Genomic DNA, 26735 nt, shown 5'->3' with positions numbered 1-26735 from the left:
GTAGACCCATGGACAAAGCACACAAAAATATAGAATTGTAGAATCCCTACAATGCAGTTAGAGGCCATTTAACCCATCAAGTCTGCACTGACCCTCTGAACAGCATCTCATTCAGATGCAACATCTGACCTTATCCCCGTAACACTATATTTATCATGGCTAGCTCACCAAGCCGACTCATCCCTGGATGCTAAGGGACAATTTATCATGGCCAATCCACTGAACCTGCATATTGCTGGACTGTGGGAGGAAACCAGAGCACCTAGTGGAAATCAATATATGCATGGGGAAAACATGCAATATCATTAGAAAACGATCAAAAGCAAAGTAAGGATCTCAGAAAAAGCTGTGCAGACCTTCTCGACATTTAACACCGGGGAACCGCACAGGTAAGAGGCACTCGTACAGAGGTTAATTCTTCTGTAACCCTGATAGCAAGGACTCAAGTCTTGAATTTCCTGAATAGCAAGTGATCTGTGATACTGTGGATGTAAGAATGGCTAAAAAGTAGCTACATTCTATTCAGTCTAGCAAAGGTAATTTCTGCAAGTTGTGAAATCCAGCGGAACATTTTGAACATTACTAAATTCAATTGTTCTAGGTTGGTGAGATCTTATTGCCGAGAATGAGAAACGTAAATACATTCTCACTTCCAATGACATTTAGCAGAATAGATGGACTGGCTCAAGAGGGGAAGAACAGCCTACTTGGGGCCATAGGTTTAAATTGCGTTTAAGTAACGAGAAAGTTTAAAGGAGACATGTGACACAAGTTTTATTTTTACATGGAGGGCAGTAGGTGTCTGGAACACATTGCCAGACAAAGTAATAGCAGTTGCAGAAGTAGATTTGGTAGCAACTTTTATAAGCATTTAAACAGATACATTAACAGGCAAGGAAATGAATGCATACAGGCCACATATGGGAATAGCTCATATTGGCTGAAAGGCCTGCTTTATGTGCTGCTTTTGTTAGCACGAGGCAGCATGCCTCCTGTGCTGAAATCTTTAAGACTTCTCTACCCCATTACCTTGTTTCCATGTAGTGCAATAAGTCGTTTGGTGTCAAACATTTCTCTTGTCGGTACAGACTGTAAGCCAGGAAATGAAATGTTATTTGGTAAATTCTGAACTTCTCCAGCGTGCCTTGAACCTGGAAGGAATCTTTTACCTCAATTTTGTGTAAAACCTGAAATGTATACAAAATGAAACTTTACAATTTCACAATTAAAGAAATAAGTCACAAAGTAACAAATCTGGATCTTAGTAATAAAATTCTGAAGCTTCATATTGCAAGTGTTAAAATAGCTTGACTTATTCTTGAACACAGGGAATGGTAACAGAAAGAAAGGACAAAGAAAAAAACCCAGAAAGAGAACAGATAACTGGGCTCTCTTATCTAGAATTTCAACAAATGAGGTGACCTCATTGAAAGTTACAATTTTTTTAAACGGCTATGAAAGGTGATTGCACAAAGAGTGTTTCCCTGGCTGGGTAATCTAAAAATCAGGGGACAGGCTCGGAACAATAGAAAACTGTTGGGCACCGACATTAAGAAATTCGTCTATCCTGGAGGGCTTTGGAATATGCTCAAATGATTAATTGTCAAGAAAGACATCCACACATTTCTAGATACAGTATCAAGAGTGCAGGAAAATGCCTCATAGTAGATGTTCAGACACAATGATGAATTGTAGAGTAGTCTCAATGCACTGAATGGCCTGCTTCTGCTCTTACATGTACAGAAAAATATTTATATTTTCCAAAAGTTCAGAAACGTGAGAGGCATAGTTTGTAATTTCAACACTTCTTAGAACATGAAATTGTAGAGCTATAATAAAAGCTGTTTCGTCACCGGAACATACTCAAAACACTTACAAGTCTCTTCAGTTGTTAGATTTTACAGATATAAAGATGACATGTCCCTACTTGTGTTTTCACTATAAATAAGGTTTCTCACATCACTTTCTTGTGCATGTTCACTTCAACACTGTTGCAAAGCTATTATACATTTTGACACAAGTCATTTATAAAACAGAAAGTTCAATGTTATCACATCATGGGAAGAATGAAGGGATGAAGCAACATCTTGGCACTCTACACCAAAATTACATCATCTTTAGTGACAATAAATTGAGAGAGCAAAATACAGGATACTGTCAGGTAACAAAGGCAAAAAGGGAATTGCTGTTTTGAAACATTGAAAAAATGAGGTGAGGACTTAAAAAAAGTCTGCAAAGTTAAGAGAAATACAATCCTACTACTTTCCTCATCAACGGCTGACCTGTAGTTGAGTAGTCAAACAGCTTTTACTCCCTCAACTTGACCCAATATGGTAAGGCATCTAAAGGCATGTGTTCCTACTTAGACTACATGACCTGCAATGGGCAACTAGGGGAGCGCAATTAACGCTGGCCTAGCCAGCAACATTCGTGCCCCATGAGTAAATAGATAAAAATAAAATGCTTGATTAATTTTCGATGGATGCTCAAACTGGTCAAAGTCCTTATGCCTGATTTTCCTTTGGGGCAAATACCATAGTTTATATCTGGCAGGACATACAATTAAACCTAAAAACACCACATTCACCACCATCCTCAAAACTCTCTCACAAAATGCTATCCAACCCGCCACAGGAATTTATTCTCAGCCATTTCCACAGATAAAATATGCTTTAGAAATAGCTTCAATCCTAATTACGGAGGAGAATGACGCAACTTTAAATTCTGTCCTTAAAACGTAGCTAGACTGAATGCTGGGAAAGGAAACTGTCAACAGCATTGTAACCATGTAGGCTTATGAAAACAAACTGCCTTCTTTGAGCCATGATGCAGAAGTGCCAGTGTTGGAATAGGGTGGACAAAGTCAGAAGTTACAATACTTCACCTGATGAAAGAACAGCGCTCCGAAAGCTTGTGATCTCAAATAAATTTGCTGGACTATCACCTGGTGTTGTGAGACTTCTGACTTTGTCCACCCCAGTCCAACACTGCCACCTCCACATAATGACTACCATAACACCACAAATTGCTGCCTCAAATTGGAAAGGATCTCCAAGAAGATTGCGCAAATCGACACAGGCATCAAGTTTCTGCAAAGATGCAAGAAAGCAAACACTTCAAATGATGAAGGAGCAGTAATTTCAAATAAACTTGCTGGACTATAACCTGGTATTGTATGTCTTCTGACTTCTTTGAGCCAAATGAGAAGTCACCTAGACTACAAAAAAGCAGATGGCTCTTTGAAGGAAGCTGGAGAATTCCCTCCTTAGTCACACTTGATAGCTGTTACCCCATTGTTAGCAAAACCCTGAAGTTAGGAAGTAAATAGGTCCCCTGGTCAGTCTAGGTGAGGGCGCTTCACTGATGTGCAAGTCAAGTACATCGAGTAGCGTGAGTGATATAAGAATATAAAGGACTAGAGTTTTCCTAAATAGGTGTGACACAGATTGGTCAATATGACTGGTCTAATTTCTTTTAAATTAGAGATACTTAACTGGATTTCTGAAACTAAACTTTAATATTGATTCTTACTTTAGTGCTAGTTTGTTTAGCATTAATAGTATCAAGATAGTGTTGACCAATATTCTTGCCAGAACTGGTGACCTTCAACAGGTGAAATATTTTAAATCACAAGGACAGAGCACTTGCTTATATTTGAGGCTGAAATAGATAGATTCCCTGGCTGATAAAGAATCAAATATTATGGAGCATAGGGCAGAGAAGTGGTTATAAGGAGTGTTTGATCATGCATGATCCTACTGAATGGCTGACTAGGCTGGCGAGACCAAATGGTCTACTCCTGTTCCTATTTCTTATGGTCTTATGAACATTAAGGCTTAAAGGCAGTCCATTCTTTTGTAGATGCAGTTTCAGACTGTCTGGCACAATTTATGACCATGCCAAAATAGGTAGAAAATCCTGCAAGAGAAATGATGCTTAGCTTTACAAATCTGAAACCTAGTTATCATTAAAATGTGGTAAAAGACATCCCCATTAAAGGAAGTGAAACCTATTATAACTTTTTCTTGCTCACCAGAACATTCTCATGATTAGTTGTTATGTCGAAAAATGCTTGATGACAGAGAAAGTTACTTACTAAGTGAGCAGGGCACTACCACTCTGTTCTATTCTATTCCTCCTATTCCAACCCATTTCTACGAGATCGTTACAAGATTCACTCTATCCTTTCCACATAATCTACATTTTGAGACAAATATGGTAACCCAAATGATACAGGTCTTTCAGTGTTGAAACCCTAAAGACAACACTGGTCAAGTATTTGAGAACAAAGAACAAAGAAATTCACAACCCAGGAACAGGCCCTTCAAGCCTGAGCCGATCCAAATGTACTGTCTAAACCTGTCGGTCAATTCCTAAGCATTTGTAACTCTCTTTATCCAGTTCTTTATCCACCTAGCTAGAACACCCTGCACACCATGTGACATCACTTTCTCCATTAGTCTACACTGGGCAACTTTATCAAAAGCCTACTAAAGTCCATGTATATGACATCAACAGCCCTTCCTTCATCTAACAACTTGGTCACTTCCTTGAAGAATTCTATTAAGCTGGTAAGGCACTATCTCCCCCGCACAAAACCATGTTGCCTATCACTGAGAAGCTCATTCTTTTCTAAATAGAATCTATTTATATCTTTTAGTACTGTCTTCAGCAACTTCCCCACCACCGACGTCAGGCTCACTGATCTGTAGTTCCCCAGAATATCCCTACTACCCTTCTTGTACAGAACACAGGATGTAGGTACAGAAGTAGGCCATTAATGCCCTTCCAGCTTACTCCAATATTTCAAACAATTAAAATAAAACAATAAACATATCTGAAAAAAAAGGAAAAAAAGGCTGCATGATGGCTCAATGATTAGCACTGCTGCCTCACAGCGCCAGGGACCCGGGTTCAATTCCCGCCTCGGGCAACTGTCTGCATGGAGTTTGCTTGTTCTCCCAGTGTCTGCGGGGGTTTCTTCCGGGTGCTGCGGTTCCCTCCCACAGTCCAACGATGTGTAGGTTAGGTGAAGTGGCCATGCTAAATTGCCTGTAGTGTTAGGTGCATTAGTCAGGGGTAAAAGAAAAGTTGGGTGGGGGAATGGGTCTGGGTGGGTTGCTCTTCGGAAGATCGGTGTGGATTTGTTGGACCGAAGGGCCTGTTTCCACACTGTAGGGAATCTAACCTAAAAAAAACTATATGTTGGAGATTCTTTGGAAGGATCACTGTGCTCAAAACATTAACTTTGTTTTTTCTCTACAGATGCTGCCAGATCTGCTGATTTCTTCAGTAATTTCTATTTTTGTGCGTTTTGTAAGATTATGGCTCTTTGCTCCCTGTAACCCTTAACACCCTTGTTCATGAAAAATCTACCTCTGAATTAATTCAAGGTAGTGACCCAGCCAAGACTCTTTTCTGGAGAAGAGAATACCACAGACTAAAATAGACAGAAAATCTCTCATCATCATCTGAAGAGCAAGACCTTTCATCCTAAAACTGTGCTTCTTATTTCTAGTTTTTCCAACAACAGGAAGCAGGTTGTCAGAATGCACCCTGTTAAGTACTCTGAAGATGTTAAATGTTTAAGTAGATCACATCTCATTTTTCCAAATTCCAATCTGTAATGATCCAGCCTCAGACAACTCTCTGTGTGGAGTTTGCACATTCCCCTCGTGTCTGCGTGGGTTTCCTCCGGGTGCTCCGGTTTCCTCCCACAATCCAAAAATGTGCAGGTCAGGTGAATTGGCCATGCTAAATTGCCCATAGTGTTAGGTATAGGGGTAAATGTAAGGGAATGGGTCTGGGTGGGTTGCGCTTCGGCAGGTCGGTGTGGACTTGTTGGGCCGAAAGGCCTGTTTCCATACTGTAAGAAATCTAATCTAAAACCTGATCACCCTTTCTTTATAAGATAAGCTCTTCATCTCAGGCATGAATTAATGTAGAGAAGAATTACCTCTGAAAATCAGATTGCCCACCTCTTAGAGAGAAGAGGGCGGCTTCAAAAGTTAAGATGTTACAATAATAATAGACAGATCCAGGCAAATGATACTTTGATAGACCTGTTTACCCGAGATGAAAAGAAGTGAGATTTAACTAGAGCTACCAGTGCAGATGGCAAATTTAGCCAGAAGCAATGTTTCAGAGAAAATTATGAATGACATAACCTAACTTCTACAGTTTATTTTGTCAATTAACCCTATAAACATTACATTTGGAGCATATATGTACGAAAATAATAAATAACTATTAGTTCGTGGCCTTGTTGTTTGATGACTCCTTTGATCATTGGCATAAAGAATTTAAGTCATTCTTTTACAGTTGATTTTGATGGGACATAGAAAAGCTAATATAATACAAACTAGTCAACATAGACATATTTGGTAAACTAGATTTGTACATCACCAAATATTAGATATGAACTGAGTGAAAAATCTAGACAGTTCCTTGAGGAGACAATAGAGAATGGTTATGTCTTTATCTGATACCCTGAATAAATATTCTCACCTGTGAATCTATTCTAACATTTTTATAACTTCCAGTCTATCCAGAGCCATTGTAAATAAATACTGTGCTCAGGAAGGAGTTCAGCTCTAGGTAGTCAGGTCGACAGATGACCTCAAGGGACATAACCTCAGATGTCTCTCTTGATCAACAAATTCCACTTGCTGCAGCTTGAAAGGATCCAGTACAGAACATATTCAAAGTTGAGTAAAAAGTGAGGTCTGCAGATGCTGGAGATCAGAGCTGAAAATGTGTTGCTGGTTAAAGCGCAGCAGGTCAGGTAGCATCCAAGGAACAGGAAATTCGACGTTTCGGGCATTAGTCCTTCTTCAGCTGCCTGACCTGCTGCGCTTTAAAACACATTTTCAGCTCATATTCAAAGCTGAGGCCACATTACCTCTGATTTAGCCACCTTAACTGTGCTGCACCAGGCGTACAGCACGTTTCCACAATTGTATTATTATGAGGAAAGGACAAGCACGCTTTTGACTTCTTGTCTCATTCTTTATGGTACTGAAGCTTGTACAGCATAAATTGATCACCTCCAACACAATTATAGATTCTGAAGGCAGTCAGTTACTGTACATGCAGCAAATGCCAATTTTCTCATCTTAGATTGCCTTCTCACTCCTTTACTAGGTTAATAGGTCATAAAACTGTTTGCTTGAGGAATTGCAATAAAGCGTGCTCCATGACGCTGTTAATCCTAAATATTTCTGTTTAATTAAAAATAAGTCTGAACATTTTCGTTTTTCCTGCAAAGGTCGTTACATAGGATTATCAGTCAGGTTGCAATGTGACTCACTTACACTTACTAGAAGCCAAATATATTCTAATGAAGGGACCCGATCTCGGTGTAGAAAAAAAGCAGTCCATTTGGCCATTCTTCATGGCAACACCATAATCAAAGTTGCCAAGCAATTAGCACCCCTTTTCTCAAGCAACATAACATATTTCTTCCTTTGAAATTTGGCACACTTGCAATTGTGCAGATGAAAAGTTCTGGCAGCACATCTTTGTACACTTTTAATGAAATAAAAGTGTTTCACAGGAGCGCTATAAAACAAACTTGAACACAGAGCCATATAAACAGGTAATAGGTATGATACCAAAAGGTTTGATCAAAGAGTTAGGTATTAAAGAGTGTCTTAAAAGGAGGAAGGTGGGGTACGAGGGGTTTAAGAAATGAAATTCCAGAGCAATGGCCTCGATGAATGAAGGCAATGATAAAAACTTAAGTTGCTGAAGACACCACAATTAGATCACCAGTTAACAACGTCCAAAATGTTGGTTGTTGACAACTCCCAGCAGGTCTGATGTGGGAATAAATACATAAAGCTCGGTCATAAGCAAGTCAGTCAGCAAATATTACTAAACTAATCCAATCAAACTGAAAGACCAACTACAGGATTGAAATAAAGTGACAGTGAAAAAATCACGGAGTTATTTTTAAAAATACAAATTCCTGACAAGGCTGGATAGCGTTCAGTACAGAACTTTTTGAAGTTTTGCCTTGCCACAGAATGTGACAGGAAACTGGCTTCATGCCCGTCCACCTGAACATATGATTCTCACCTCCACTTGACCCATAGCACATACTCAAACACACAACCAGCTCCAAATTTTAATGTTAACATTTAGTGTGAGAAATACATCACTATAAAACTAAAAGTTGTATCTTTTGGACATTTCATATATAAAGTGTAGAAAGGTATACAAAAAATATACCTACCTCTGACAAACACACCCTTGTGAGCTGCTTTTTCAGTTTTTTAACCTTCTTCAATGCTTTCTTTGAGTTCAAAACAGGAATGCTCATCATTGGAGTTTTAATGTTAGCACTCGCCACCATGAGAATTTCACGCAACCTTTGTGAAAAGAAAAACTAGATAGATTACATTGCATTAGTCATGTCAACTTGGTGTATTGTGTGTATTGCTACCTATACAGTAGGCCAGAGGAATAAACCATGCCTCCTTTGTCATTTAATCTCAACCACCCTGTAACCTCTCCCAAACCTTTGCTTTCTCCCTTCCCCATACCACCCTTCTCATTTCTTAGGTAGAATAACCTTTCAGTTGTTAACTGATAGAAACAACATTTCTACCTTCCTTCGGTATTGAAGATCAGTTAACTTGAAAAGATAATTTTGTTTCCATGTCTATAGATTGCCAGACCTGCCAAGTATTTAGAGAAAAGTCTGTATAAGTTGCCCTTACCTGGGGATACCCAATGTGACATTCATCTCTCCTCGGCCAGCAAAATGGAAAGTGTTCAGTGTCATCTGTGTTGATGGCTCTCCAATACTTTGTGCAGCAAGGAGCCCTACGGCCTCTCCTGGCTCACACAGAGCTCGTTGCCACTTGAGATACAACAGCTCCTTTAAACTAAGAAAAGAAGAGAAAGACCCAGTCAAGTTTTTAAACTCTTTATAATCCAAATGGAATTTCCTCATCCTGTGCTTGGGACTACTGGATCAGTGGAAAGGTAAAATGTTTGGCCAGTCTGCCCAATTATCCCCATATTTTCAAAAGGGTTGTCAAAAGAGCATGAAAGTCCACTACTTTAGCTTGTGTGAGAAATTTTAACTAGACATGATGAATAAATTCAAGAAAATAATGTGGATCTTGATGAGTGCAGTTGGCCGCCATGTTTCCCAGATTAGAAAAAACAACTTCAGTGACTGTAGAGTTCTGAGAGACATCGGAGGCTGCGAAATGCATAAGAGAAATGCAAGGTTTTATTTTCGTTCTGCCCTCTTTTACATATAAAACGATGCAAATCTAATAAGACTTGAGGTCACAAGAGTTTCTTGCAGGCACTGATTGTTCCATTACATTTTCATAACACCAGAAAAATTCAGTAACTTTTGGTCTCTGCAATTTACAACTCTGCTAATAGCAAAACTGGATGGCATCAGCAGTGAATGTGATAACCTAAGGTCAAATAGCGTGGCTTGGGCGTTCTTGGGCTGTGAACTGTTTCAAGAGAAACTAAGTGGGGGAGGGGGAAATAATTTTGTCTATCATGTATTGATAGATGGACAAATACAAGAAGGTCTTTGGATGCAGGGCACTAAGAAACTACATCAAGCCTCACAAAAACAGTCTTGAAGTCTGCTGACTGTAGTGTTATGACACGTGGTAAACTCTTCTGCTAATTTAAACCAGATACACAGGAAAACTCACCTCGTTTGGTAATCTGCAAAAGCATGAGTGACAAAGAACTATCCCAAATTCCACTATTTAAAGAAAAAAATTAACAATTTATTTGTTAACTCCAAAAAAAATTAAACAACAGCTATCTATCTACAGGGTCTGATCAATTTATCAACCTCCCCCTCTACAATAACATACCAACCCGATAAAACCCCTCAATTAAGATTTACAAAAAAATCAAATTTCAAAACCAGTCAGCTGTGTTGATTTTCCACTGTATCTTCCTGTCTGCTTTTCTTGTGTTTTCTGCTTCACAGATTTCATTGGAAAAGGTCTGTGTGGACTGTCTGTTGGTGCTCTTTGCCGCTCTGGCTAACTGTACAAAATGCCTCATTTTTATACTCAAAAACATTGGATTGTCTCATTGGTTTGATGTCATCAAAACAGTAAAATTCAAATTCGACTAGAATTTGGTATCTTGGGGCATAACTTAAACCGATTGGCCGAATTCGAATTTGTTGTGTAAGATAGCAACTCAGCTCAGCTATTTGTTTCAAAGCCATAAGTTACATTTTTTAAAGTTTTCAGCACACTTTTCTAGGTCCGTGCCAGCTTTCACTCTCTCTTAAAAATAAAATACAACTTCATAAAGCAGCAACTGACAAGATGCTGTGGGTTCAAGTGTAAAGTAACTCAAGTGATAAATAGTCTTTTCATAATGCGGTTATTAATAGCAGGTGACATGGGCAGTCAGCAGTGAAAACATCAAGGATACAGGACAGAGAACATGCAAAGCTTCAAGGCTTACAGAATATTTGAAGAGAAAAGTAAACAATGACCCTATAAAAGAAAGGAAACTAAACCAGCACAAACAGTGACCAGCCTTAGTATCCAGGACCGAGTGGTTAGAGACCTTTTTTAGAAAGCTCTGGCCAGGTTTACCATTCAACATAATATTTAAGCTAGGTAGTGAGTCCTATGCTTTACTTGGTTTGACATGTATTACTAGCTGAAGTTCTGTTTATTTATCAGTTGTAGCCAGAATAAAGGATTATTGAGTTAACTGACTGACATGTCTGAGTGATTTCTATTGGTAAACATTAAAAACAGACAGCACTGCCAATGAAATTGAAATGCACTACCAGTGAAGCTGGTCTGAGCTAGGGGAAGGGGAGGGGCTGGTGGTGATAACATCATTGGACTAACAATCCAGTACCTCATTTTAATGTTTTGGGTACATGAGTTTGAAATCTCCCATGGCTAAATTTTGTGAAATTTGAATTAAAGCATCTGACCTAGTAAGCCAAAGTTAATTAAGGTTGGGCAACAAATGCCAGCCTTGCCAGCAACAGCCATATCCCAGGAATGAACAAAGAAAATGATTATCAGTACTAACAGAACCTCTCATATGCTAAAGGTAAAACTGGGTCATGGCAGCATTCATCAAATTATTCAGAAATACATGCTAACAACATCCCACAACACCTACAAATTCAGTACCAAAAATACAAACTGTGCTTGTCAATTGTAACAGATCACATCAACAGCCAACTCCAATGGCTGCTAAGTGCATAAACAAATGCAGATGAAAGGAAAACCAATATTGTGAACTGTGTTCGTATCAACTGTAAGAGATCATGTCAACAGCCATCTCAAATAACTGCAAAATGCATAAATCATTAAAGCAAATAAGCACGATCTTCATTATAAGTATAGCAGAAGAGGAGCAGAATGCATGGGAAACTAATCTTGACAGCAACGGCCAAAGCAGAAGGAACTGAGGATAAGACGGAACATAGCATTCCTTGTAGAGACTGATTAAAAACATTGTTATCACTTTGTCACAGTAAGGAGGACTCTAGGTGTAAGAGCTATTGTGGTACAGTAATACTGTCCCTATTCCTGAAATGGGAGCCCCTGATTCAAGTCCATCTACTCCAGAGGTGTGTAATAACATCTCTGAAAAGGTTGATTGGCCTGGATTCAAGTCCCACCTGTCCCAGAGGTTTGTAATAATGTCTCTCAACAGGTTGATTCAAAAATAGGTTAGTAAAAGAACTCGCGGTGCAGTCGCAGTGTTCCTATCACAGAGCCTAAAGGGCTGGTTTCTCACCTGCTCCAGAGGGGCATAATAACATTCCTGGACAAGTTGATTAAATGTTTAAAAAAGGACACTAGGAAGTGCCTAATTAACCATGGATGACAAGGAAGTTAAGAAACAATAAGCAATGTAATAAAGGTTTCTAATAAAGCCAGGGCATTGGAAATTTTTAAAAAGCAAGAGTTGACCCAAAAGAAGAATATAGAGGGAGAAAGTAAACCACAAATACAATAAAAAAAAAAGATAGAAAGAACTTCTTCAAATATATAAAAAGGGAAGGGAGAAGTCAATGTGAACATAGACTACTTCAAGAACAAGGCTGGGGAAATAATAATGGGAAACCAGTTTTGGTCTTCAGGTTATGAGCAGCAGCTTGTTTGAAACAAAAAGGAGAATAAAGAAATTAATATTTATTTAGGAGGCCAGGCCTGAAATTTAATTCTTGTTCCTAATGCTATGCAAATGCTTTGATCCTGGAGAAGCCTAATCCTCAAAAAGATGAATCTTTTGAGTTGCAATGGGACTCTCACAGGGAAAGTCCAGTTTAACAAAGAGAACTGAGGGGTTGAACTGTTCTTTCTGAACTGTGGCTAGGTCAAAGGTTTTGGCGACACAGCCACATTGCTCCCTGGTTATCCTCTCATTAACAACATAGTGAAAGTAGAACTTCAGTTATAAGGACTAAATGAATATTCCGCAGAGCCTAGTGAAACCTAGTTGCTAGAAGCTAACTGTAATGGTGTCAACTATATTAGCTAAACTGGTGTTTGTTTTTGAGAGTGTGGGGAGATACTATCAAAGAAGATTGGATTTAAACCATAGACTTTGCTCTGCTAAAGTATTATTAATAAATTGTGAAATCTTTTGTTTAAGCTACAAACTTGGTGTCAGGTATTGGTTATTCACCAAATCTTTTAGTGGTTATTAAGTCTAGTTGGGATACATTGAAGTCAGTTTTAAGGTCATTGATTATTTTACTTTTACTGTATTGCAAATGGTTTGATTTGACTGCTTGCCTCCATGTCATAACACCAGGAAATGACAGACTAGATTAATAAATACTTTCCATCAGTCTTCCTGGTGGAAGATATTAATAGCGACTTAAAAATGTCAAATAATCAAGGGGTAAAAGTTGGCAGAACAAAATGAAGATAATAACTATCACCAAAGAAAAAATACCCAGAAAACTAATGGGGCTAAAGCCCCTTAAATCCCCTGGAGCTAATGGGCTACATCCTAGGATAATAATTACCTTATTCAAAATGACAGGAGACAAACAAAAACACAAATATAAGCCAGTTAATTTAACATGTCATAGGAAAAATCTATATTGTTCTAAGTCAGAATGATGTGTAACCTGGTGAGAACTTGCAGATGGTTATGCTCCCAGACACCTGTTCTCCTTGGCCGTCCAGGTTGTAGAAGTTGCAGGTTTACAAGGTGTTTTCAAAGGATCCTTGGTAAGTTATTGCAGAGCATCTTGTAATCAGCATCCACTGCTACCACGATGTGGTAGTGGTAAAGGGAGTGAAAACTGAACGCACTGCATGTGGCTGCTTTGTTCTGAATCGTGTCAACCTTTTTCAGTATGATCGGAGCTATAGTCATCTCGGGAAGTGGGGAGTACTCTATGACATTCCCGATTTGTGTCTTATAGAGAACAAGCAAACTCTGGTGTGTCAGGATTTGAGTTAGTCTCCAAAGGATCCTTAGACTCTGACTGGTATAGTATTTATTCTGCTGGTCAAATAATGGCTCTAGAAATTAGGAGTTTCAGTTACGTGAATAGACTGGAAAACTGTGATGCATGTTCTAAGATTACAGAGATTTGGTAGGGATACATAAAACTCTAGGGTCTAGACAGAGTGGATAGGAGATACTGTGGTCATTGGTGGGAGGACAGAGCAGAGGACATCAAATTAAGATAGTTGTCAAAGTAAGGCATGGCAAGAAGGAAACACTTTTCTTTACACAATAAGTACTTAGGATCTGGGATACACTGCCTGATACTGTGGTGGTCACAGATTTAATCCAGGCTTTGAAGAGATACTTTGGCAAATACCTGAAGGTAAATATCATGAAAACGGGACTAGGTGAATTGTTCATGCATAGAACTAGCAAGACACTGTGGATCAAATAGCTTCCTTTTGTACTCTAATCAGGCTACAATTCTATGTGGTCCTGTGGTAGGGACCGTAATGTAATTTCTTTTATTATTTCATTGGATGTTGGCCTTATTGGTAACATCCCCAACAATTGTCACCCATTCCTCATTGTCCTTGAAGTTCAATGGGAACAACTATTGTATTTATTGAGAAACCTACAAATAGATGTTATTGATATTGACAGGATATTTAACTGGTCATCTTGGCTTTTGATTTGATTTATTGTAGTCACTTGTAGCTAACTACAGTGAAAAGTTTTGCAATCAGTACAAACAGATCATAACAAACAAAGGCATACAGGTCATACGGTGCTTAGACAAAGTGAGCCATACCAGGTTAAGAATTTAGGTCAATAGTGCAGAATGGTTATAAGAAATGAGAGAATAAGATCTGCTGTAGAGAGGTAGCAAAGAGTCATCTGGTGTCAGCGTCATCTTGAATCAGCAACTGGGAAAAATGTTTAATTTAATATGGTGACAAATTGAGATGCAAGACTAAAGTGACAGTGAACTCCTTCAGCCTTAGTAACAACAGCTTTTAATGACCCATTTCACAACACCACAGGCAATTTTTTACTTCTATATTTCGTTGAATTTAAATTTCACCAGTTGCCATTGTGGGATTTGAACCCATGTTCCCAGAACATGAGCCTGGATCTCTGGCTTGCTAACCCAACAACATGACCATGGGAGGTCACGTTGCAGCTGTGCAGGAAATTGTTTAGGCCACTGTTGGAATATTGCATGCAATTCTGGTCTCTCACCTGTCGAAAGGATGGTGTGAAACTTGAAAGGGTTCAAAAAAGATTTCCAAGAATGTTGCCAGGGTTGGAGGATTTGAGCTACAGGGAGAGGTTGAATATGATGGGGCTGTTTTCCTTGGAGCATCGCAGGCTGAGGGGTGACCTGAGAGAGGTTTATAAAATCATGAAGATCATGGATAGGATAAATAGACAATGTCTCTTCCCCGGGGTGGGGGAGTCCAGAACTAGAAGGCATAGGTTTAGGGCGAGAGGGGAAGATATAAAAGGGACCTAAGGGGCAACTTCTTTACACAGAGGGTGGTGCATGTATGGAATGAGTTGCCAGACAAAGTGGTGGAGGCTGGTACAATTACCACATTTAAAAGGCATCTGGATGGGTATACGAATAGGAAGGGTTTGGAGGGATATTAGCCAGGTGTTGGCAAGGGGACTAGATTAGAATATCTAATCCAACTTGTACGTGCCAACCAAAGGGTCTCTTTCTGTGCTGTACATCTCTATGACTCTATGACAACTAAGCCAATACAGAGCAGAAATTTAAAATGAAGTGACACTACATTGTTCAAATTAATTACAATCTTTATAGTTGTTTATAGATAATTTGCTGAATAAATACCGATCCAGTGGGAGGTCCAACTTGCCGTAGCTACTGACTTCTTTGCCCTCCTGATCAGTGAAGTATCTATCCACAGTATCGCTGAAATTTTCTGAAACGGATCCAAAATAAATGTCTGGCTGATAAACTGAAAAACAAGGGTCAGGACAGCGAGCAGACTTCTTCAAATATTTAGACTTGCTCTTTTCATCCAGCGACTTCCAAGTCTCGAGCAACTATGGACAAGACATAAATGAATCTATTTTAGTGTGTCCTTGGCTGACAAAATTAGTTGAATCCGAAAAACAAAAGTCAGAGCAATAAGCTGTCTTTTCTAAATCTCTGTGTTCACTCTTTTCATTCAGTTGTTCCCATATCTCCAGAACTGAGAGCAACATGGTAGATTGTTGAAAAGACATTCAGTGTACTCAGTGCAGCAGTTACTGGGTTCACAGTCCCTAACTCTGTAATCCCTTTCTGCCCGACAATACTCCTGAGAATTCATGTTCCTCTATTCAGTGGCCTGTGCATGCCCCACTGCTTCAGTGACCAGGTGTTTCAAGATTTGCACAATTACCTCCGATTGTTCAATTTTTCTGATTGTGCTCCTATTAAGCACCTTGGAGCACTTTACTGCATTACTGCTTTGTAAATACAACTTGTGAGAAGGATGTTGGGGAAATAAACTAAAGACAGAGTATCACTCCGAAATTACTCAAAGTTTAAATACCATCCAGGACATAATAAGCTCATCACCACTTCTGATGGATATTGAATACTTCAATTTTCTGCAAGTTTTTCATAAAGTCTCCCACAGGAGATTAATTAGAAAATTTACAGCACTAGGATGGAAAGTAATGTTTTGCATGATTAAACACTGGTTAAGAAATAGAAAATAGAGAGTAGCATTAAGTGAGTCATTCTTGCATTGGCAAGCTATAACTAGTTGGGTACAGAAAGGATTAGTACTTGGACCCCAGCTGTTCACAACATATGTTAATCATTTGGAGGAATGAAGTAAATGTAATACTTCCAAATCTGCAGATGATACAAAGCTAATGTGTTGTAAGAAAGATGCAAAATGGCTTCAAGAAGATTTGAACAGTCTTAGTGAATGGGCTAGAAAAAGGCAGATGAAAAATTAGGTTATCCACTTTACTGGGAGGAACAGATCGGGGAGGCCTAGTGGTATTATCGTCAACTATTAATCCAGAAACTCAACTAATGTTCTGGGGACCAGCGTTTGAAGCCCACCATGGTATATGGTGGAATTTTAATTCAATTAAAATAATACTGGAATTAAGAATCTACTGATGACCATTAAACCATTGTCGAATGTCGAAAAAAAATCGAAAGCAAATCAGCAGTCCTCATCCACAATCCTCATGTGGTCTAGCCTACATGTTACGCAAGACCCACATCAACATGGTTAACTCTCAACTGCTCTCTGAAATGGCCTGGCAAACCAATCAGTTGTGTCACTTGCCACAGAGCCTCAAAGAAATATAATCAGACATACCAGCTGGCATCGATCAAGGCACCAGAAATGACAATAGCAGAAACAGCCCAGTCTATCTTACTAACATCTGCAGGCTACCTTTCAAAATTGAGAGAGCTGTCTCACTGACAAATCAATCAACAATGTGACATAGTTATACTCACGGAATCATACCTTACAGGCAACGCTCCAGACAACAGTCACCATGTCTGGATATGTTGTGTCCCATCAGCAGAACAGACCTTGCAGAGGTGGGGCACAGTGGTATAGTCATGAGGGAGTTATGCTGGGAGTCATCAACATTGACTCTGGACCCCATGAAGTCTCATGGGTTCAGGTTAAACATGGGCAAGGAAACACCACTTACCATCCTGCCTCAGCTAATGAATCAGTGCTCCTCCATATCGAAAAACACAGAATAAGCAGAGTGGCAAGGGGGCAAAATGTACTCTAGGTGGGAGAATTTCAATGTCCACCACTAAGATTGGCTTGGCAGCAGCACGACTGTTCAAGCCCTAAATTGCTATACTGAGTTTGCAACAGATAGTAAGGGAACAATATACATGACCTCATCCTTACCAATCTGCTGGTTGCAGATGCACCTGACCATGACAGTGTTAGTAAGAGTGACCATTACAGTTCTTGTAGAGACAAAATCCCGTTTTCACATTGAGAATAAGCTCAACCATGTTACATGGTACTATCAACATGATAAGTGGGATCTTTGAACAGGTTGGCTAACTCAAGACCGAGTATCCAGCATAATTCAAGTGGAATCTACAACCCCAAAGCCCTGCATATCCTGGGGGTGGGGGGGGGGGGGGGGGGGGGGGGGGGTTATCATTGACCACAATCTCAACTAGGACTTGCCACATAAACAGTGTCTACAACAGCAGAACAGAAACTAGGAATATTGTGGCAAGTAACTCACCTCCTGACTTCTTAAAACTAGTCCACCATCTAAGTGCATAAGTCAGGAGTGTGATGGAATACTCCCCCTTCCCTGGATGAGTGCAGCTCTAACAACACTTAGGTAGCTTGACACCATCTGGACAAAGCAGTTGCTTGACTGGCACTACATCCACAAATATGTAGCACCTCGCATTTATCTGAATTAAACTCCATCTGCTATTTCTCGGCCCATTGGCCCATCTGGTCAAGATCCTGTTGTAATCTGAGGTAACCTGCTTTGCTGTCCACTACACCTCCAATTTTGATGTCATCTGCAAACTTATTAACTGTACCTCTTATGCTCACATTCGAATCATTTACATAAATGACAAAAAGTAGAGGACCTAGCACCGATCCTTGTGGCACTCCACTGGTCACAGGCCTCCAGTCTGAAAAACAACCATCCTCTGTCTTCTACCTTTGAGCCAGTTCTGTATCCAAATGGCTAGATCTCCCTTTATTCCAGGAGATCTAACCTTGCTAATCAGTCTCCCATGTGGAACCTTGTCAAACACCTTACTGAAGTCCACATAGATCACATCTACCGCTCTGCCCTCATCAATCCTGTTTGTTACTTGTTCAAAAAACTCAATCAAGTTTGTGAGACATGATTTCCCACGCACAAAGCCATGTTGACTATCCCTAATCAGTCCTTGCTTTTCCAAACACATGTACATCCTGTCCCTCAGGATACCTTCCAACAACTTGCCCACCACTGATGTCAGGCTCACTGGTCTATAGTTTCCTGGCTTGACCTGGCCTGGTTTGTTGCCAAGCACAGCCTCTCCTCTAGTCGGCCTATCTATATATTGAGTCAGGAATCCTTCCTGGACACACCTGACAAAAACTGCTCCATCCAAACTGTTTGAACGAAGGAGGTTCCAGTCAATATTCGGGAAGTTAAAGTCATCCATGACAACAACCCTGTTATTTCTGCACAATTCCAAAATCTTCCTCCCAATCTGCACCACTGTGTCTCTGCTGCTATTGGAGGGAGCTATAGAAAACTCCCAATAAAGTGACTGCTCCTTTCCTGTTTCTGACTTGCACCATACTGACTCTGTAGACAAACCCTCCTCAATGACCTCCTTTTCTGCAGCTATGATACAATCCCTGATTAGCAATGCCACTCCTCCACCTCTTTTACCTCCCTCAGCTATTCCTTTTGAAACATCTAAACCCTGGAACACCCAACAACCATTAATGCCCCAAATGATATCCAGTTCTCTGTAATGGCCACAACATCACAGCTCCAAGTACTGATTCATGCTCTAAGTTCATCACCCTTACTCCTGATACTTCTTGTGTTAAAATAGACACACTTCAACCCATCACACTAACTGCAACTTTGCCTCATCAATTGCAAATCTCTCCTCACAGACTCTCTGCATGCTGTATCTGGCCGCTCACTAGCTACTCCATTCTTAAATTGTAGCTCTGGTTCCCACCCCCCACCAACTAGCTTAAACCCTCCCCAAGAACTAGCAAACGCCCCACCCAGGATATTGGTGTCCCTCCTGTTCAGGTGCAACCCATCCTTCCCCAGAAGGTATCCCAATGATCCACATATCTGAAGCCCTCCCTCGTACACAAGCCCAGCAGCTACGTGTCCATCTGTACTCGCTCTCTGTTCCTAGCCCATGGCACTGCTGGCGATCTTGAGATTACTACACTGCTCATCCCGCCTTTTCGCTACCAGCCTAACTTCCTATTCACTTTTCAGGTCCTCATCCCTTTTCCTAGCTATGTTATTGGTACTGATGTGTACCATGACTTCTTGCTGCGTTCCCTCCCCTTAAGAATGCTGTCGATTCAGAGATATCCCTGACCCTGGCACCCAGGTCAGTGGGTTGGCGGAAGATAGGGGAGGAGCTCAACAGAGGAGGGGGTGTGAGGTTTAGGTGGTGAGGAAGCAAGGGGAAGAATAGAGTTGGGTAATGGGGTGGGGGGGGGAAGAAAATAGAGGAAGAAAAGGGGATGAGAGAAGAGAATTGACATGATGGAAAGAGTTTGAGAAGGGCTGGGGTGCAAATGAGTTACACAGAGATGGCCCACCAGAAATAGAAATTCACCATTTAATACATAGTTTATTTTTGCATGGGAAAATAGCATTGGAGATTGGATGGGGGGAGGATGCGTTTTTCCTGTTGGTGACCATCAAAACAGCAGGACAGACTGGGCTCAAAGCTTCACTGTAACCAGCGGCGGTCTGAGTGACAGAGTGAGCACGAGAAAACCTGACTTCAACATACTCACACTCCTCACAAATCTCCATTGGCACAAATAAATGAATAATGCCCACAAAAAATCCTGTTCAGTCAGCATTATAATCCCGAGTGGTGTTTAAATAATTACTTATAGAGAATTGCTGCTGGACCTTCTCCCTTTTTTGTCATTCTCTCAAAAATACTAACATTGCTGGTTACTTTCCATCTCTCCTTCTCTGAAGTCTCACTGTCCGAGCTGTTCCAGGTCCTCCAAGTTTGGACCGTGTCTTAGACTACTCCTCCATCACTGATTCTGTTTCACTATGTTGACTGCTCTTCCAAACGCAAATCCTCCTGACTAAAAGCTGTGATTTTTGTAAATCTTAGTTAGAACAGGTATTTAAAATGGCAGATTTGAGACACACAAAAGTTTTAAATCTGCATATTGTCAGAAATTTCTCATCGCTATACGTTCATAAGCGTAATAAGGATGGATAATGAATGCCAATTCAGCCAGCAATTTTTAAAACTCACTTGTTGAGTTGCAGGATTTCTGAAATTTACCCATTCTCCATCTCGGTTTATATTCTTGATCTTATTCCACTTCTTCTGTGAATAGAGCAGGAATGCACTTAGACGAGAGACAGCTTCTGGGTGCTTTGCCTTCCATTTCTTTATTGCTTTTTGCCACTTGCTTGCAGCCTGTGAATCCAGTTTGCCTAAAACCTCTTCCAAGTGCTTCGACTTTTTAATCCCCTAATAAATACAATAGACACAGGAGCATCACTTTTGAAGTTTTTTGCTTAGTCTACAATCCAATTTTCTTAACCTTCAACCCAGTCTTCTCCCTTTATCGTTTAAAAGTACTCTTTATCTGGGTGTCCAGATAGTAAATATTAGCAGACATTTTTTTTAGTCTGAAAGATATCATTAGCTGTGCAAAAGCTGAAAAGCAGTTGAGGTTAGCCAAAATGATACTTTCAAAACTTAGACTGACAAATTTTCATTAGTCAAGAGTATTAACATATTACAGAATGAAGGTGGAGTTAGAACTTAGATTAGTAATGCTCTACTGAATGGTAGAAGGGACTGAAGAAGCTAAACAGCTATATCCTGTTCCTAGACCCTTGCTCAATATCTACACATTGACACTCCATACGAGGGGCACATCTACTTACTAGAAGTAAACGATCTGTACATAATCATCTTGCCACTATCTAAAGCAGATAATGCAGAAATTATAGTGGTAGTCCCTCTCTTGACATGAGCTCAAATGTTACAGACCTGGACAGATACTGGGTAGTTGAGGGGCTTCTTTCCCCTTTGAGATCCCTTGCTTGACTCAACACTGAACCTTTATTATTACAGCCCATGGAGAATTCTCCCTTGTTTTCTAATCAGCCTTTACAGCAGTATGATAAGGAATTAAAGCTACTTATAAATGCTAGTACTGAAGCTTTCTGCCCCTTCCATTTACAACAGATATATTTGGACAAGCACGTGAAGAGTCATCCAACAACAATTTCCACTTTTTGACAGACTTTCATATCTTGCATAGTAAGCAAGCTTTTCAATAATTTATGTACATTGAATGATAACTCACCTCATAGTTAGCAGCAATAAAGGGAAACTGCCCTGGCTGAAGGAACTGGGTTCTTGGAATATCTAAACCATCTTCACCGTATAAGAACTGTATAACACTGCCATCGCTATCTCGTACTGTCAGGTCATATTGCACCACCAACCCTTCCAAATGTTTTATAATGCACCTAATGTAAAATACAAGAAAGAGTCAATAGTGTGTATTTTTTCCTTTTATCAGCCGTAGCTCAGCGGTTGTTTGTTTTATCACACAATCACTCCCTCACTACCTTCACCCTAGTACTTCATATGCTTTCAACCAGTTAAACCTAGAACTCAAATTAATTCTCTAAACATAGTCACGTCTTGTGTTAATAAAGCACACATTTTGACAACATTCTCTGTTACTTCTTGTAATAGTCCCTTTTGTATAAGAATGTCCAGCTTAGCACCTTAGATTTTAAGAATCCCACAAATCCCAATTAAGTTTGATGAGCAGTGGGCCAGGCCACAAGATAGAAATTCACTTTATAGAAATTTACTGCTATATTCCATTTGAGTTTTACCACTATGATATAACATAGGATTCTCTCAGGGTAAACTGGCAGATTGAGTCAGTGGCTAAGAAGGAAAATGGAATAACGGCATTAATTCCGAGAGAATTTGAATATAAAAGCAGGGATGTACTTCTGAGGCTCTAAAAGGCTCTGGTGAGACCACATTTGGAGAATTGTGTGCAGTTCTGGGCCCCCATACCTCAGGAAGGATGTACTTGCCCTGCAGCTTGTTCAGAAGAGATTCAAGAGAATGAATAAACCCAGAGGACTCTGGGTTTATTCATGATGGAGTTTAGAAGGGCGAGGAGGAATCGAGTTGAAACATACAGAATACTGAATGGCCCGGACTGAATAGGTGTTGAAAAGAGGTGTCCATTGGTTGGAGAGAATAGGAGTCAAGATTCGAGTGGTGCTGAAAAAGCACAGCAGGTCAAGCACCATTCGAGGAGCAGGGAAAAAAAAAAATCGACATTTCAGTCTACCTCCCCCACTCCAACTTCTCACCCTCAACGCACAGCCTCCATTCCCTCTACTCCAATCCCAACCCACCACTCTAATCTGGACTCTGATCTCCAGCATCTCCAGTTCTCACTTTTGCCTGGAGAGAGTAGGACCGAAGGGAATGCCTTAGGGTAAAGGGAAGACGTTTTAGAACGGAGATAAGGAGAAACTTGTTCAGTAACAGAGCGGTGAATCTATGCAATTCATTGCTTCAGAAGGCTGTGGAGGCCAGGTCATTAAACGGAGATAGATAGGTTCTCGAGTATCAAGGGTTACAGAGAGAGAACGGGAGAATGGGGTCGAGAAACTTAGCAACTATGATTGAATGGTGGAGCGAACTCGATGGGCTGAATGGCCTAATTTCTGCTCCTATACCTTATGATCTTTTATGTGAGAAAGTTGTGCATTTCTACAGTTTCTTTTGTGAACTCAGGACATCCCAAAGCAATTAACAGTCAATGAATGCTTCTGATCAGATTTAGGAAAAGCAGCCAAAGCCTAGTTGTCGAATTTGTAGATGATGGAGCAACATTTAAAGATAGTGATCAACTTGATGAAGCACATTCATTGGTGGAATGGGCATTATCATGGCAGGCAAAATTAAGTACAGAGAAGTGCAACGAGATATACATTGATAGGAAGCAAGCAAAACAATAGAAAATGAAGGATATTACTTGAAAGTGGGTGCATGTATCACTGAAGGTAAGAGGGCAAGTTGAGAAAGAAGTTATAAAGACATAAGGAATCCTGGGTTTTGGAAAGCTACAACACAGAACCAAGCGCATGATAAACAGCATTTGCAACATGTAAATGGAAGGTTTAAGTGACCCGATAACCAACAGATCAGATCTAAACTGCCATATTCAGCCATGAAAAGCATGAATTAAACAACAAACCAGCTCCATAAACATTCTCACCCGCAGCAAAAAGGGAGATCAGTAAATCAGTGCAAAGGCTGAAATGCTTGCAACAACTTTCAACCAGAATTGCCAATTGGGTGATCCACCTTGGCCTATTCCAGTCATCCCCAACATCGCAATACCACTCTTCAGTCAATTTGATTCACTCCACATCATATTAAGAAACAGCTGAAAAACTTGATACAAAAAAGGCAACATTTCACTGTGGTATTGAAGACTAGTGCTCCAAGCTGTTCCATACTGCAACGGGAAATAAATTTGCAAACTATAAAGCTTATCCACTATCTACAAGGTTTAAGTCAGGAGTCAATTAGCTCAGCTGGCTGAATGCCTTGCAAATGAGCCAATGTCAACAACTCAGCTCAATTCTGCACCCTCTTCTCAACCCTGCTTCTTGCCAAGACGTGACGACTCGCAGACGTTAAACTCACCACCAGTCATCTCATTCGATGGAAGAGGAGCCCCATGTTACTCACCTGTGCAACAATTTAATACTGTTGTTGTGGGGTGAAGGAGAGGACCACACAAAGATAGACTAAATTAAAAGAATACATGAAGTGGAAACAGTTTCTTACCTTTGAAGATATCCAGAACGGCTGGTCTTTACAGCTGTGTCCACGAGACCTTCCCTGCCAGCCATACAGTGAAAAAAAAATTCCTGGAGCACAAGCAAGCAACAGCAGGACATAAATCACTGAGGTATTGCAACTTCTTTAACAAGATGTAGGCACCACTGCAAAATCCAACATTTATTGCCCATCCCAATTCACTCTTGCACTAAGCGGCTTTCCATACAATTACAGAGAGAATTGGATAATTGTCCCTTGACCTCAACGGGATTTCTATTGCTGAATCCTCCACTATCAACATCTTGGTTATCATTCACCAGAAACTGAAATGGTCTATCCATTTAAATTCTGTGATAACATGTGCAGGTCAGTGGCTAAGAATCTGTACTGAATAACTCACCTCCTGACTTCTTGAAGCCTGTCCACTATCTACAAGACAAGTCAGGATTGTGATGGAAGACTTTCAGGAGAAAGTGAGGACTACAGATGCTGGAAATCAGGGTCAAAAGGTGTGGCACTGGAAATGCCCAGCAGGTCAGGCAGCATTTGAGAAGCAGGAGAGTCAAAGTTTAAGGCATAAGCCCTCCATCAGGAACTTTTGGGGGGGTGGCTGGGAGATAAATAAGAGGGGGTGACGTCCACACCGACCCTCCAAAGAGCAACACACCCCGAACCATTTCCCTCTGACGAATGCACCTAACTTTATGGGCAACTTAGGTTAGCCAATTCACCTGACCTGCACATCTTTGGACTGTGGGAGGAAACCGGGGCGCACAGAGGAAACCCACGCAGAGACAGGGTGAATGTGCAAACTCCACATAGACAGTTGCCCGAGGTTGGAATCTAAACTGGGACCCTGGTGCTGTGAGGCAGTAGTGCTAACCACTGAGCCACCGTGCCTCCCTAGGGGGAAGGGAGATGAGGCAATTGGTGAAATCATGTGGTTGGAGGGTCCTAAAGCGGAAGATAAGGCTTCCTTCTTCCAGACTTCGGGTGGTTAGGGTCTTGTGGTGGTGGCAGCCCAGGACTTGCATGTCTTGGCAGAGTTGGTGTTGGAGTGATCGACCACAGAATGGTGGGGTTGTTTGGTGCATGTGTCCCAGAGATGTTCTCTGAAACGTTCTGTGGGTTGTCATCCTGCCTCCCCAGTGCAGAAGACACAACCGTGTCCATTGCTCTTGATATGGTTTCCTCTATATTTGGAAGACAGGACTTCAGCTCGCGGAACGTTTTGGGGAACACCTCTGGGACACACGCACCAAACAACCCCATCGCCTTTCAACTCCTTGAGTAGATTAGATTACTTAGTGTCTTCCTATTCCGCCAAGGACATGCAAATGCTTCATAGCCCATTTGGCACCTCCGCCTTTACAACCTCTCTTTAAAAGAAAAAAAACCCAGGACAAAATAGCCTTTTTAAGGTGAGAGCATCCTCATCCAGGTATTGCCAAAATTATCTGTCAACCTAGTGAACTAACAACACAGGGCTACTTAAACAGCATTAGCAGCTAGTGATAGCCATGTAATCCCACAACCCACAGAGCAAGTCTAAGATCTGCAGTCAATCCAATTCTAATCATGAACAGTGGTGGACAAATAAACAACTCACAGGAGGCAGCGGCTGCTTTACAGATATCTCCATCCTCAATAATAGGAAAGCCCACAAATCAGTGCAAAAGATAAAGGTGAACCTTGAGCAACAATTTTCAGCAAAAAGTGCTGAATAAATGATCCTTCTCGGTCTTTTCCAAAGGTTCTCAGCATCACAAATGCCAGACCAAACCCAATTTGACTCACTCCATGTGACATAAAGACATGGGTTGGAGGCACTGGATACTGCAAAAGCAACGGGCCCAAACAATAGTACTGAAGACTTGTGTTTCAGAACTTGCCACACCCCTAGCCAAACTGTTCCGGCATAGCTATTATACCACCAGCTACCTGACAATGTAAAAATTACCCAAGTACGTCCAACACACAAAAAGCAAGACAGATCCAACCAAGCCAATTATTGTCCCATCAGTATACTCTCAAACATCAGTAAAGATTACTTACAGTGTGGAAACAGGCCCTTCGGCCCAACAAGTCCACACCGACCCGCCGAAGCACAACCCACCCATACCCCTACATTTACCCCATTACCCAACACTACAGGCAATTTAGCATGGCCAAATCACTTGACCCGCACATCTTTGGACTGTGGGAGGAAACCGGAGCATCCGGAGGAAACCCACGCAGACACGGGGAGAACGTGCAAACTCCACACAGTCAGTCGCCTGAGTCGTGAATTGAACCCAGGTCTCAGGCGCTGAGAGACAGCAGTGTTAACCACTGTGCCACCGTGCCACCCACGAAGTGATGGAAGGTGTCATCAACGGTGCTATCAAGCAGCACCTGCTCAGTAATAACCTACTCAGTGACACCCAGTTTGAGTTCTGCCAGGGTCACTCAGTTCCAGACCTCATTACAGTCTTGGTTCAAACACGGACAGAGACGAGATGAGAATGATTGCCTTTGATATTAAGGCTGTAACTGATGAAATGTGGCATCGAGGAGACCAAGCAAAACCAGAGGCAATGGGAATCGGGGAGAAAGCTCACCATTGATTGGAGTTCTCCCTCTAAGCTGTGTGTGTATGTGTATGTGTGTGTATATATCGAGAGCA

The 26735-nt window shown here is 40.9% G+C and overlaps 1 protein-coding gene and 1 long non-coding RNA gene across 3 annotated transcripts in view; one reads left to right on the top strand and one right to left on the bottom strand.

Annotated features, from left to right (window-relative positions):
- LOC132827215 (uncharacterized) overlaps nt 1-6156 on the top strand; it is a 71359-nt gene extending 65203 nt beyond the window's left edge. Inside the window, exon 4 of the long non-coding RNA XR_009645983.1 lies at nt 5266-6156. This is a non-coding gene — a long non-coding RNA (uncharacterized LOC132827215). The remainder of the gene's footprint in view (nt 1-5265) is intronic.
- The window catches only part of polr1a (RNA polymerase I subunit A), a 164340-nt gene that overhangs the window by 67106 nt on the left and 70499 nt on the right, over nt 1-26735 (bottom strand). For both annotated transcript variants that reach the window (XM_060843736.1, XM_060843650.1), the window contains exons 21-27: nt 24077-24159; nt 21546-21711; nt 20477-20698; nt 15308-15522; nt 8724-8891; nt 8237-8372; nt 1030-1187 (exon numbers count right to left, since the gene is read on the bottom strand). In XM_060843736.1, the coding sequence (XP_060699719.1) occupies nt 1030-1187; nt 8237-8372; nt 8724-8891; nt 15308-15522; nt 20477-20698; nt 21546-21711; nt 24077-24159 (1148 nt within the window). The remainder of the gene's footprint in view (nt 1-1029; nt 1188-8236; nt 8373-8723; nt 8892-15307; nt 15523-20476; nt 20699-21545; nt 21712-24076; nt 24160-26735) is intronic.

This window comes from Hemiscyllium ocellatum, chromosome 1 (assembly GCF_020745735.1).
Source record: "Hemiscyllium ocellatum isolate sHemOce1 chromosome 1, sHemOce1.pat.X.cur, whole genome shotgun sequence".
NCBI classification, from domain to species: Eukaryota; Metazoa; Chordata; class Chondrichthyes; order Orectolobiformes; family Hemiscylliidae; genus Hemiscyllium; species Hemiscyllium ocellatum.
This window is presented reverse-complemented; position numbering and strand designations above follow the sequence as displayed.